General features: G+C 46.5%; 1 protein-coding gene across 2 annotated transcripts in view; it reads left to right on the top strand.

Moving 5' to 3' along the window:
- Window positions 1-12,888, top strand: part of jade2 (jade family PHD finger 2) — a 64,919-nt gene that overhangs the window by 15,123 nt on the left and 36,908 nt on the right. For both annotated transcript variants that reach the window (XM_078107019.1, XM_078107020.1), the window contains exons 4-5: window positions 1,987-2,144; window positions 12,254-12,402. In XM_078107019.1, the coding sequence (XP_077963145.1) occupies window positions 1,987-2,144; window positions 12,254-12,402 (307 nt within the window). The remainder of the gene's footprint in view (window positions 1-1,986; window positions 2,145-12,253; window positions 12,403-12,888) is intronic.

Raw genomic sequence — 12,888 nt, forward strand, 5'->3', positions numbered from 1 at the left:
CTTCCGCTGCGTTATTTCCACCTCAAACTGTTCAGCTCACTTCTCCAGACAACTTAAGTTCTTCTCCTGGAGGAGCATCAGGGAGAGATGGAACTTTGCCTTTTTTCCTTCAGCCTAAAATATGTTATCTGACTTTGTTAAGCGTCAATCTATTGATCTGCTCCGCTGGGTTTCAGCACCCTGGACAGCACACACACACACACACACACACACACACACACACACACACACACACACACGCACACACGCACAACTAACTGCAATGATAATGATTTGTGTTGAAGAATAATTGATAACCTGGCGCTTCAGTATCAATGTGACGCATTCAAATACTTGAACATCGGTTACCGCGGTAACCGTCGAAGTCCGCCGCATCCCAGCGGCGTGATTTATTAAAATAATTTCCCCCAAAAATGTTCTGTGTTGGTGTTGCGGCAGCAGATTGCTGTGAGGAGGAAACTGAAATCACTGAGTCACTGCTCCTCTCTCTCCTCCTGTGACTCGCTCACTCTTAATCTCTCTCACACACACACACACACACACACACACACTTCTTCCTGAGTGCTGTGGACCTTCCGAGCAGCCAATCATTAATTAGAGCCCTGTTTCTAAAATTAGCCTCCTCCCAGTGCGAGTCGACATGGTGACGCAGGGAGGAGAGCCAGGTAGCCATGATGCCCGGAGGAGGAAACACACAATCCTCTATTTGACCCCCTCGCCCTCCCCTCGCCTTTTCTCTCGTATCCTTTCCATCGGGCTCCTTTCCACTGACACTTACAAACAGCGTTTGTACCAAAATGTGTCACAACGCCAGAGGGGCGACGGTGGTGCTCCACAGCTCGGAGTCGCCTTGATCTTCCTCCTCCTCTCCTTCAAAGTCCATTTCTGATTCAGACTCCGCTTCAAACATTCCCTTTTTCCGGTTATTTTAACGTTCCTGTGAGCGGCGACTGGGGGTTCATGTGGAGGGCTTTTATTGTGAAAGGTAGAAACCAGAAGCAGTGAAGCTGTACTGAGATTTGGGAGCATTGGATAGTTTGCTCTCCTCATTCAGGTAATCGGTAATCTGAACCTTTTCATCAGCAATTCTTATAGTAGCAGTACTTTAAGCAGTAGTACTTTAAGCAGTCATTTTCATAGTATTATTGCGGCATTCACACTTCCTCAATTATTAAAGCTAACAGTTACAGTAGGAATGGTGCTAATATTAGCAGTGTTAATGTCATGCACACACACAGCTCTGCCTATGGCATCGGTCCAGATCTAGATGGGACTTAATGAGTTATGCATACAGCCCATAATGTAGCACACTACCCCACTGACTGACTGGCCTGAAGAGGTGTGTGTGTATAAAAGTAGAGAAATGAAGAAAATAATCAGCTGTTTTATAAATTATAGCAGAAATGTGGATGTCAGTGGGCCCAGTATTATTTATAGTATATACACAGCACCAGTTGAAGGTTTCTCGTGGAATATGATGAGAAAATGTCAAGGCTTTTGACCGGTACTATGTACAAGATTTATAGTACCAGTATATTTGACCTCAAATACTCAATTTTGAATCTTAATTTATGGTATAAGATATTATTTACGCTGAGATAGATCTACTTGTATTTGAATAATTAAAAAAAAATAGGTTAAAAAATGTACCACCCTCGACTTTTATGACTGACTGTCTCTAACACACAGAACGTTCTGTCTGTTTCTGTTAATGTGTGTAGAATTTAAAAGGGGGAGGAGCTACTCCAATGTTCATTCAGTTAGTTGGTTTATTGGATTATGGGTAGTTAGTAGGTTGGTTGACTAGTTGGTTGATTGGGTTAGGGGTAGTTAGTGGGTTGGTTGATTGGGTTATGGGTAGTTTGTAGGTTGACTGGTTGGTTGGTTGGTTTATGGTTAATTGGTTGCTCTTCTTTCACAAGCAGAATTTATAAATATACATCTCTGCTGTTTTAGCATTTGACCATTTCACCCCGCCCCCCCCAGGTGTTCCGCACCGACTTCATCACAGCCATGAAGCTGCCGGACTCGGCCCAGCTCGGCCCAGACGACTTCTACGTGCTGTCGGACCCCTGGAGGCAGGAGTGGGAGAAGGGGGTGCAGGTACCGGCCAGCCTGGAAGCCATACCGGAGCCCGTTGTCAGGTAAGGATTCACTATGAGGTCACCCTCCGATATTATGTCACCCCTCCGACCCACTGGCAGGGCCCCGGGGCTGTGAGATACCAGCTTTGCTTTTGGCAAAGTGCCCATTTTTACCACTGACTGGAGATTGTGGTCATGTTTGAATTTGGTAACGTTATTGCTGAAGAACGATGGAATGTGCTGAAATGTCAGAAAGAAAAGTTTTCTCGCAGAAATTGATCCGGAACATTGGTTGTTTTAAAAATACACAACCGTATCATCAACATGTTCACACGCTTAGAAAAGAAAATGGCCTTGAATGTCAAGTAAAACGACGTGTGGGTATTATGCTGTTTAAGTGTTGTTTTTGTAGTTTTAAAGTTAATTCAAAGACAGTTTTTGACTTTGAAGTTTTTTTTTAAATCACTATTGTTCATGTTTGAAAATGTCTCCAAGCACCTTATTCAGTTTTAAATCAGCCCTCGTTGAGATGACATGAAGCAAAAGAAAGGTAATGAGCGGGTAGAAGAAGCACCGCCCGCGACCCGTTAGCCACCGGCTAGCTGACGTGCTAACTTCAACTTGCTAATTCCACAATGCATCCCTCAGCTGACACCGATGCTGTGAGCGGGAGCACACACAAATCTGCGGGTGTGGATGCACGTGTGAATCAGTGAAACGCACACACACACACACACACACACACAGAAGCAAGCTGGTAGGCAGATGTGAGCAGACGTGCACTTCGACCCACTTAGCTTCATACTGTAGATCAGTCTGGGCACGCTCCCTCTCCCCCGGTAGGCTGCCGGGGCTCTCTAGTACTCCTGCAGCTGCTGCACATACCCGTGTGGTTTGTTTTTGGCGTTCTAGGAACTAATGAAAATGCTCAGACTGCGTGGTAATGCCTGTTAGACACACATGTCACACTGGGAGGCCACACACACACACACACGCACACACACACACAAATTCTTTCTAGGAGACGGACAAATTATCCAGTAATGTGAGATTCAATAATGTTTTTTTTTACCTGCTTGGAGAACACCAGGCGCAGAGGAAGTTTGCTCTCAAACTGAAGAAGACGAGTGAGGGAACAGCGAGAGCTTCGTCATCTCAGATTTCATAGCAGAGACATATTTGGTGCCTTTTAAACACGCAAAAAGCTGCTCGACACGATAGTTTAAAAATAAAAGGTCTGTAACACTGTCGTGAATGTATTGCAGCTCTTTGTCAGTTTAAATGAGTTTTCGTGCCTCCACTCTTAACTGGAGGTCATTCATCTCATGTTATTGAAGGCATCAAGGACTGAAGTGGAAAAGTGCTGCAGCAACTTAACACTCATCCATAGTCGTTGGTTAGTGATTGTGTCCCATTTGAAAAAGAAAGGAGAAGCCTTTGGGATCCAATGACATAAAATAAGCACTTTGCATTAAAACAAACAAAAGGTAAAACAAATCTAGTGTTGCCAAATAAAATGGCGCAGCTTAATGACTAAACGGATAACCTGAAACTAACTCTCAGATTAAAAGCATTGCATCAGCAGTTTTACCGGCAAGAGATTCTAAAAGTTTATAAACCAAACACAAGTGCAGTTTAATGGAGACCGAAGCCACGCAGTGATGTTTCAAGCTGCTTTCCCACTAGTGACCAGCAGGGGGCGACTCCTCTGCTCCCATAGACGTCTATGAGGAAATGACTCTACTTCTCTGTAGTGACCAGCAGGGGGCGACTCCTCTGCTCCCATAGACGTCTATGAGGAAATGACTCTACTTCTCTGTAGTGACCAGCAGGGGGCGACTCCTCTGCTCCCATAGACGTCTATGAGGAAATGACTCTACTTCTCTGTAGTGACCAGCAGGGGGCGACTCCTCTGCTCCCATAGACGTCTATGAAGAAATGACTCTACTTCTCTGTAGTGACCAGCAGGGGGCGACTCCTCTGCTCCCATAGACGTCTATGAGGAAAATACTTCTCTCTGGGTTCATTCCCTCAGTCTTCTTACATACACACACAATAATAAGTGAGTCTCAATGAGGGCAGAAGACAAAGTTAATAAATAGCAGATATGAAAAAAGAAATACCCGGATCATCTTCGTGATTGTGAGATTTAGAAGGATAATTCCAACGCTCTTACTGTTTGCATTGTGTAACAAGGTTAATATCTCAGCATGTGACACACGCAGAGCGTAGATAATGGATTGAGAGAGCCTGAAGGCAGAGACAAGACGAGCAGATAGGGAGATATATATTATATCTTACATGCGATGGGGTGACGAAGCGCCGCACAGTTCTGCCTGCCTGCTTTAACCAGCGCAGGCACTGCGGTCAGGAAGAATTAAAGCGGTAAGAAACCATATCCCTACACAGGAAGTGATGGCTTTAGGTCTGAAGACGGCTTCCAAGCAACACATTAAGAGGAGAACATATCAGGCACCACGTCCACCAGGGAGCAAAGAGGACTAAATCAAACCAACTCTTCAGCTATTCAGCTATGGGCCAAACCTGTGTTTTCTTATCTAGTGTTAATTATCATTATGTCGTATGGTTAAACATGCCGGCTTGTGTCCACCCTTCTGGCAGCGAGTTTAATTACAAAAACACAGTGTTATTTGAGTAAACCAAACCCGACATAGCGTCAATCTGTTAACAGCAGTTTCCTTTTAAAGAACTTAGTAGCTGTAAGGAAAGTAATCGCGCTTCTGCTCTTCCATCAACATTAACAAAACTCACTGCTTCAGAACAAATAACTGGGGCAAGACCTCCAGAATCAGAACAGAATCAGCCGCTAGCAGTCGGTTAGCTTAGCACAAACCCTGCAAGCGGCTAGCCTAGCTCTGATGCCATTTTCACACCAGCGCCTCTAAATGTCAACAACCAATACGTCATGTTTGGTTATCGATGCTTTCCGGGTTTCAGGGGAGGATGAAATGAACCCCCTCCTGCTCCCCAACCATCGTCATTTCTGTCCTGATCCAACTCTTCCTCCCGCCCTGCCTGTGTTGTCTTCATCTCTCTGTACTCTCCACGTCTTCCTCTCCCACCTTCCCCTCTTACTTTTGCTCTATTTCAGCCGGAGACACTTTTTTCTTTTTTTTTTAACGAATGATGACATAATCTCCAAAAATTGTTGGCAAGGAAAAGGTCTGCGGGCCTCGTCTGGCTTTGACCACCCTCCTCTTCGACATCTCTCTCTCTCTCGTGGTTTTGGGTAGAAAACTCGTGGCTGAAGCCAGAAGAGTTCGTTGTGGTTCAACATTGTTGTTGTTTTTTTTGTCCGTCTTTACTAAAACACTGCAGGACAGAGTGTCTCCTTTCTCCCCCGTTGCCCCCGTCCTCTGCTTCCTACCTCTCACCATCGTCCTCTGTCTTCTTTTCACTCCTTCACGCGTTCTCCCCCTCTGACCGTCTCTCTCTCTCTGCACAGTTTTGGTTTGTGTGGAAATAATTAGGCGTTGCGTAACATCGGCTGTGTGCAGACACAACCCCCCCATTACTCCCCCATTACTCCCCCATTGCCCCCCCGATGATGAGACTGGAAACACTGGAACATTTTATTTATTGCTTTATGGTTTCCGACACGTTTTTGGGGCTTTCTGTGCATCTCACGGAGAAGCTCCTCCCCCTAAGAGCATCGGCGGGTCGTCATGCCGACGCCACGCAGACTTCATAAGTGTACCGATCGATGGGCGCTCGCCGGGCGCTCGGCTGAAATCGAAGGACGTCACGTGGTGGAGACGGCGGAGCGTCGGCTGGTGGCGTTCGGCGGGGGTGATATGGAAAACGTATGTAAAACATTCAGTCCACGCTGCTTATCTCCCAGAAGGGTGGAGCACAGAGAGGAAGAGGAGGTCTCAAGAGGTCATGAGAGGTCAATGAGTTTGGCTTTGTCATGTGACTGTAAGAAGAGGCGAGGACACCCTGAGGGCTGTAGTGCCCGATTCTGGCATTTTGCACCAGAAGTGACACGTGACAGTCCAAACGTGACCTGTCAATCACTTTGTAGCCCCGCCCTAAATCGTCCCCTGCTTTATGGTCTGTTTCATTCTAAATGGGCCATAATCTACTAAACCGGGGTCGTGGTGGTGCAGCGGTAGAGAGGGTGAAGGTTGGTGGTTCGGGCCCCGGCTGCCCCATGTCGAAGTGTCCCTGAGCAAGACACCTGACCCCTAATTGCTCCCGGGGCAAACAGGTAATAAAAGCGACGGAGGTCATGATTGAATGAAGTGACGGCGCATTCAGGTGCAGGTCGGACCTCGTTTGAGTAGAGGGCGTTCCCATCACGCAGAATACGCAAATACGTGCTTCATCATTTCTCATGCAGGTAGTTTCTGTGGATCCAAATGCATCGCACGCACGCACACACACACACACACACACACACACACAAAGATGAGACAGTTTTCATGTTTTTGTAGTTGATTCAGCTTCATGCGACAAACACGTCAAAGCGCTGTCAAGAACCTCCCTCATAGTCTCTGATCTTCACTCCGTCCGTCTGGAGCTTTCCATGTCTGGACGAAGGAGCGTGAGGAACACCTGCGATGAACGTGGTGAATGTTTCCTCCTCGGTGAAGAGAAATGGCGAGTGAGGGAAAAGAGCGGCGGTTTAGACGGCCGAAGGCGAGACCATCTAACGGGCCGATGAAGGACGGCTCGCTGACCAAACCCCCCCCCCCCCCCCCCTCCCTCGTCGAGTCAACGCCGCGAGGGTTGAACGGGGCCGCTCTCGACCACGGACTTGTGTGGTTGCTTTTGGCCGCGGGAGCGAATATGAGAAGTGTTTTTCTTCAGAGTTCGGGCTGAGGAGCCAAACTGGACGCTCTCGCTCGTGTCCGGTGGGCCCTCAGACGACAAAACTAATAACACGTTTCGGCGAGGAACTGCTTTAAACTCCTTCCTGGGAAAAGGGCCTTTCGTCTTCATAAACTGCCAACTGAGGCCGGAGGGGAGGCGTGATGGAACGTCACCATTACCATAAGAATAATAATAATAATACTACCTTCTGCGCGCTGGATGAGCGCGTCACCACCGTCCTGCCTGGTGGATCCATTCGGCGGAGCAGAGCCGATTGGGGGGGTTGAATGGGGGCGTAGCCTCATTAATCGCGTAGGAGACGGGGCCGCTTGGTCAGATGACATCTGCACATCTGAGGAAAGGTTTCCTCTCTAACTAATGTCTATTCACCAAATAGATCAAAGGGTGACGGACGCGTCCATGTGACTGACTGACTGACTGACTGACTGTTTGACCCCTCTGCGTATGTGAAGAGAAGTTGGTGCCGTCAGGCTGATTCTCTCTGACGCAGTTGGCGAGAACCAAGCTGTTTTTTTTGGGTTCCAGCGTGTGAGTCAGCCTGAACCCGCTCACCCACCGAGCCATCGGCAGGGGAGGAATCCCACCTGACCTGCTGAGTGTGTGTGTGTGTGTGTGTGTGTGTGTGTGTGTGTGTGTGTGTGTGTGTGTTCACATCCAGCCCCCCCTCTGCTTCAGCTGGTATATTTTGATGTATGTAACCTTTATTTAACCAGGGTACTGTTATTAAGTGCCATTGCCATATGCTATGTATATATATATATAATATTTAGTTGTGTATCTGTTTGAGTTTATGTGTTATTCTTTCCTTCCCTCTTGTGCCCCCCCCCCCCCCCCCCCTCTCTTTTATTAAGACGCATTTGGCTTTTAAGGAGCAGTTGGCCTCCTCTGGTCTCTGTGGTGGATGCAGATCAAAGCCCTTCGCCTTCTGCAACATCTGGAGCCGTCCGCCTTTTACCAATTTACCATCTGCCAGCCTCGCCAGGCTGGTTGGTGTGTGTGTGTTTGTGTGTGTGTGTGGGGGGGGGGTTTAACATACCGAGAGAGAGTGAGACAGGAGAAGATGCTAGACAGATAGTGGAGTTTCCCTTTGCTCTTTCACTGATGGTGTGTGTGTGTGTGTGTGTGTGTGTGTGTGTGTGTGTGTGTGTCTGCGTGTGTGTGTGTGTGCGCATCTTCCTCTTCTCTCTTCCATCTTACTTTCGTTTCCAATGTGACATGCAGGTGTGTAGTGTTGTGTAGTTATACTATTTGTCATTTTCATCAACTTATTTTAGACTTGAAAACAATTGTGAGTACAAATTATTTAACAAATCAGCGTCATCACTTCTCAGCTATTAATTAAACTTCTGAACAAAAGGAGAGGGAGGGAGGAAGAGGAGGTGAACGAGGGAGAATGGAGGCACACGGTCTCCTCTCCTCCCTCCTCCTCCCCCTCAGAATGTCTTCTTGATGGGTCAGGTGAGAATGAACCTCAGAGGACAGGAGAGAATAAATTAAAACAGAGCTCATCAGAACGGCCCGGCGAGGGGGGGCGATGGGTGAGGGGGTGAGGGAGGGTGTGAGGGAGGGGGGAGGGAGCCCTTCTCTACCCAGCCTCCAGAATAACAAGATATGTGTAGCAGTAGCTGTCGTCTGGAGGGCCGGTGGGCTTACTGGAAGTGTGTCAGACAGGAGAGGAATGCAGGAAGAGGGTGGAGGTGTGTGTGTGTGTGTGTGTGTAGAGGGGGCTTCTGTAGCCCCCCTCCCGGACACACACGTGTAGCGTGCGTGTTTCCAGGCATGGATGCTCATAGCCCACAGGGGTTTCCCCTGGCGGGGGCGTGTCCTGACGTTTCTGATAGGGGCATGAAGTGTGAGCGTATGCACACACACACACACACACACACACACACACACAAGAGAATACACACCCACACCCAGGTGTCGGCATTAATTACCATGGCATTAATTTACCATTTTTGTGTCACCTGTAGGTTTGCTGCTCAAACTTCTTCTTCTCGCCTTTCTTGTTGCAGGCTACATGCTACTGTAGCGCATCGCTGCCTCTCAGGTTTGAGAAGGAGGTTTTTATTGGAGACTGCAACTCTAAACAAGAGTGCAGTTTACGTTCAGTGCCGTGGCCCGCCTCCGACTGGGCATATAGCCAATCATATTTCAAGATATTGGGGTGGCACTTGGGGTGGCCAATCAGATTTCAGGGCTGGCCCGTGCCACCCTAGGCCACTCTAAAATACTATTACATTTAAGAGATAAATCGTTTTTTTGTATTTGGAATACAAAGATGAAAAATGGAATTTGATTAATCGCATAAGTGTGATTAACAGCGATTAATCTCATTAAGCAACAGCAAGTTAACATACAGAATATACATCTATTTTCTTTTTGTAGTATCAGAAGAAACGTTTGTCTTTTATCAGAGAACGGCATAATGCAGAAATGATGACTTCAGATTTGCATTTGCTCCTTTGTAGTTTGGTACAGTGACTTTTCAAACCCTGTTGGTGAGCGAACCTATTCTGGTTTTATTGGAGACTTTTGTTGTGTCTGTTCTGCACTACTTCCACCCGGAAGGTATTTATCTCCCAATAAGTTTGATTCATCTCGGACTCGGACCGAAGGTGGTTTGTGTGTGTGTGTGTGTGTGTGTGAGTGTTTTAAAAAGACGATCAGATTATTCATCTTCATTGTCTACAACTTTTTGGAATATGTTTTTTAATTTGTATTTAAAAGTTAATTCTTCATGTAATATTTGCGTCATCATCCAGCTCAATTAAATGAGAAGACAGACAGGAAAGTATACAGACCAAGATAATTAACCCACTAAAGTGCACTCATTCACACGCACACACTGGGGGCTGCCCCTGGGCCCTGGGGTGGGTAACCCCGTGCCCTGCTGGCCTGATTCTCCTCTTCCAGTCTGCAGGCTGATACGGGACTGGTTTCAGAGGAGGGGGGGTTGTGTTGGTCCCCCAAGGATAAGGAGCTGTTGGCACAACACACCGTCTCACACACACACACACACACACACAGTCTGGTGGGAAAACTAAGGGGAGAAAGAGAGGGATTACAGGAAAGAAAAGGGGATAGATGGTTTTCCCAGCCGTACTGTGACAGTGAGGTATTTCAAGAATGAGAGATTATTACACACACACACACACACACTCACAGACGCACACACACACAGACGCACACCGTGGTACACACGGGGAAAGGATTGTTTGCATATGACAGGACTGGTATGTCTGAACGAGCGGTTTAATCTTGTTCTGTATGGAGAGAAACACACCGGCGCACGTCGTGGCAGAAAAAGCTTGATTTGTTTGCTTTTACCGTCGTATAAAAATGTTTAAAATGATATTGTGCCGCAATTTAAAAGCAAAGAGTTTGGGAAAGACAGTCACACTCCTTCCTTCCCCTCCTCTGGCTGCTTGGTTTCATCCGTTCCATGCCGGCCTGGTCGGCCCTCGGCGTCCCCGCCAAAGGTCAAAGGTCGCGCTGAAGTCACAAAACAGATTTTTGGGCCATAACCCAAGAGCTTGTATGCTCATTTGAATCTCCTTCATGCTCAATAAAACCAGTACGTCTGTCACACAAATCATCCTCTCATTCTGACTTTCTGCTCTGTGTGAACTTCTAAAGATAAAGATCGTTCTATAGATCTATAAATAAACTGATTTATAAATGTAGACACTTCCGTATTGACAGACGACTCCACACTTCCCCTCGGCCATAAAGGTCGGCCAATGGGGAAGCCTTTTGCACACGGTTTTGTTTACCTCCATTATGTAGTGTGTGTGTGTGTGTGCGTGTGTGTCACATGATACCGACCAGTGGAAGAACGCTATGACGCGTCACCACATCAGCTGTCAACTACATTTGAATACAGTTCTTGACTGTTAAGTATTTTACTATTATCAAGCTTTTGTTTTCATTTAAAATTAGAAATGGTGTGTATTCATTTATATATATGTATACAGGTATATCATATATATATATATATATATGTGTATATATCATATATATAATGGAGCACCAGAGTAAATATATATCAGTCATAAAATAATTGGGCCAAATATCTCTGGATCAGATCACAGGTGTTATACAGTCTTTTTAAAGCAGATGAAGAGGAGCAGCTGTAGTTTGTGGTGCTGCTGAACTTTACTGGATCACACTGACAGTTACATTTAATATTTATTCATATTGGATGTAAGAAGCAACAGTTAAATGCACAAACATCACTGGCGATGTACCTGAACCTCTTCTGGGTCTGTACATTAATAGTGATTAACCTCCTAGTATTTCATGTATATCATTTATTAATGAGGCTGTACACTGTAAGACAGATGACATCATTAGTGATTAACCTCATAGTATTTAATATCTATGATAGTGATCAATGAGGCTACATTCTGTAAGATAAGTGACCTCATTAGTACTTGACATAGTATTTTTTAACATAGATATTAAATACTAACATTGTATCACTTGTAGAGCCATTGTACTTATAATGGCTCAAGTTGTGTTGCTTTATCTCTGGTCTCTCCTCGTTCCTCCGGTGTCGCTCTTTTCTGTGTTTTCATGTAGCAGCAGAGTGACTTCGTGTTGTGAGCTTTATCCAGCATGCAGTTCGGCGGGGTCATTTTTATAAATGTACAATTATTAGTGTTACAAGTTGTGTGTGTGTCACCAGCTGTTGTGTGGTGGTGTTTTACCTGTTAAAGAGTCTTTGTTTGGGCTTATTCGTTATTGTTATAAAGTTATAACCAGTTGCTTTGATCACCAACACACTTCACCTTTTCACACAAAGGTCACAACTTCAGCGGAGAGCGTGTGTGTGTTTGAGTGTGTGTAGCTTGTGTGTCTATTAGTGTGTCATGTTTCTCAGAGGCATGTTTCCCTGTGTGTGTGTATGTGTGTGCGTCTCTCTACTGGCTCCCAGTGGGTGGAGCAGAGTTCCTGACCCCGTTTCCTGCTGCTGTTGTTGTTGACGGAGGGACGTTGGGGCCCCGTAGGGCCCCGTGGCCCCCCGGGGACGGGCCTCTGGCCCCGGAGGAGCTTCCTGCCTCACCACGACCCCTCGGACTCAGTGTCTCTGGCGCCTGTTGTCACGGCAACAGCTGGATGCCGTTGTTGTGTCGTGATCGTGTGGGACAAGCGGTTAATCTTTCATAACAACAATCATTCGTTCATAAACAGCGTGAACATTACGCAGGAAAAGATAAGAGATCAAAATGAAACTGAATAAGTGAAGTAACATCCGGCAGTATTTTTGATTGGATTGATGGTCATCTCGCCCCGCGTCTCGGCTCTAGGTGGACGTCGTCGTGCGAGTCGTCAGACGCCGGGCCGGGGGGCGAGAGCGGCGCCGCGCCTCCTCCGGCCCCCCGTCACATGACCTACGACCTGGACGACCTGGACGTGGCCTGGCTGGAGCTCGTGAACCTGGAGTTCACACAGATGGGTGAGCGTATGTACATGTACACGTGTGCATAAATTGTCTCGTGTTTTCATTCAAGTCTAAAAACTCAACATTCCACAGCTCACTTTTTCTTTTCCATCAACACGTCTTTTTTTTGAGCTGCTAAAAACACACACGCACACACACACACACACCCCGACACACACACACACACACACACTGGCTCTTGCGGGGTTTTTTCATAACCCTTCAATGCAAAAACAAACAGAAGTCTCATGTCATGACTCCGATGACTCAGCATCGGTTGTGTAAATGTCAGTCAGGTTAATATCTAACTAATATCAAACTCTACTCCACTTCTCTCTGTGAGACACAAACATCCAGAGATTGTGTCCAAGCGAAAGCATGAAGTGACCTGTGCACATTTAATCTGACTTTTGTTCTTGTCGTTTTTTTCTTAAAGGCAGGTTTGCTGCCTCGATGTTTAATGTCTATTCTGCACAAGAATGTCATCTCTTACTGTTAAAT

This window comes from Gasterosteus aculeatus, chromosome 7 (genome assembly GCF_964276395.1).
Source record: "Gasterosteus aculeatus chromosome 7, fGasAcu3.hap1.1, whole genome shotgun sequence".
NCBI lineage: Eukaryota > Metazoa > Chordata > Actinopteri > Perciformes > Gasterosteidae > Gasterosteus > Gasterosteus aculeatus.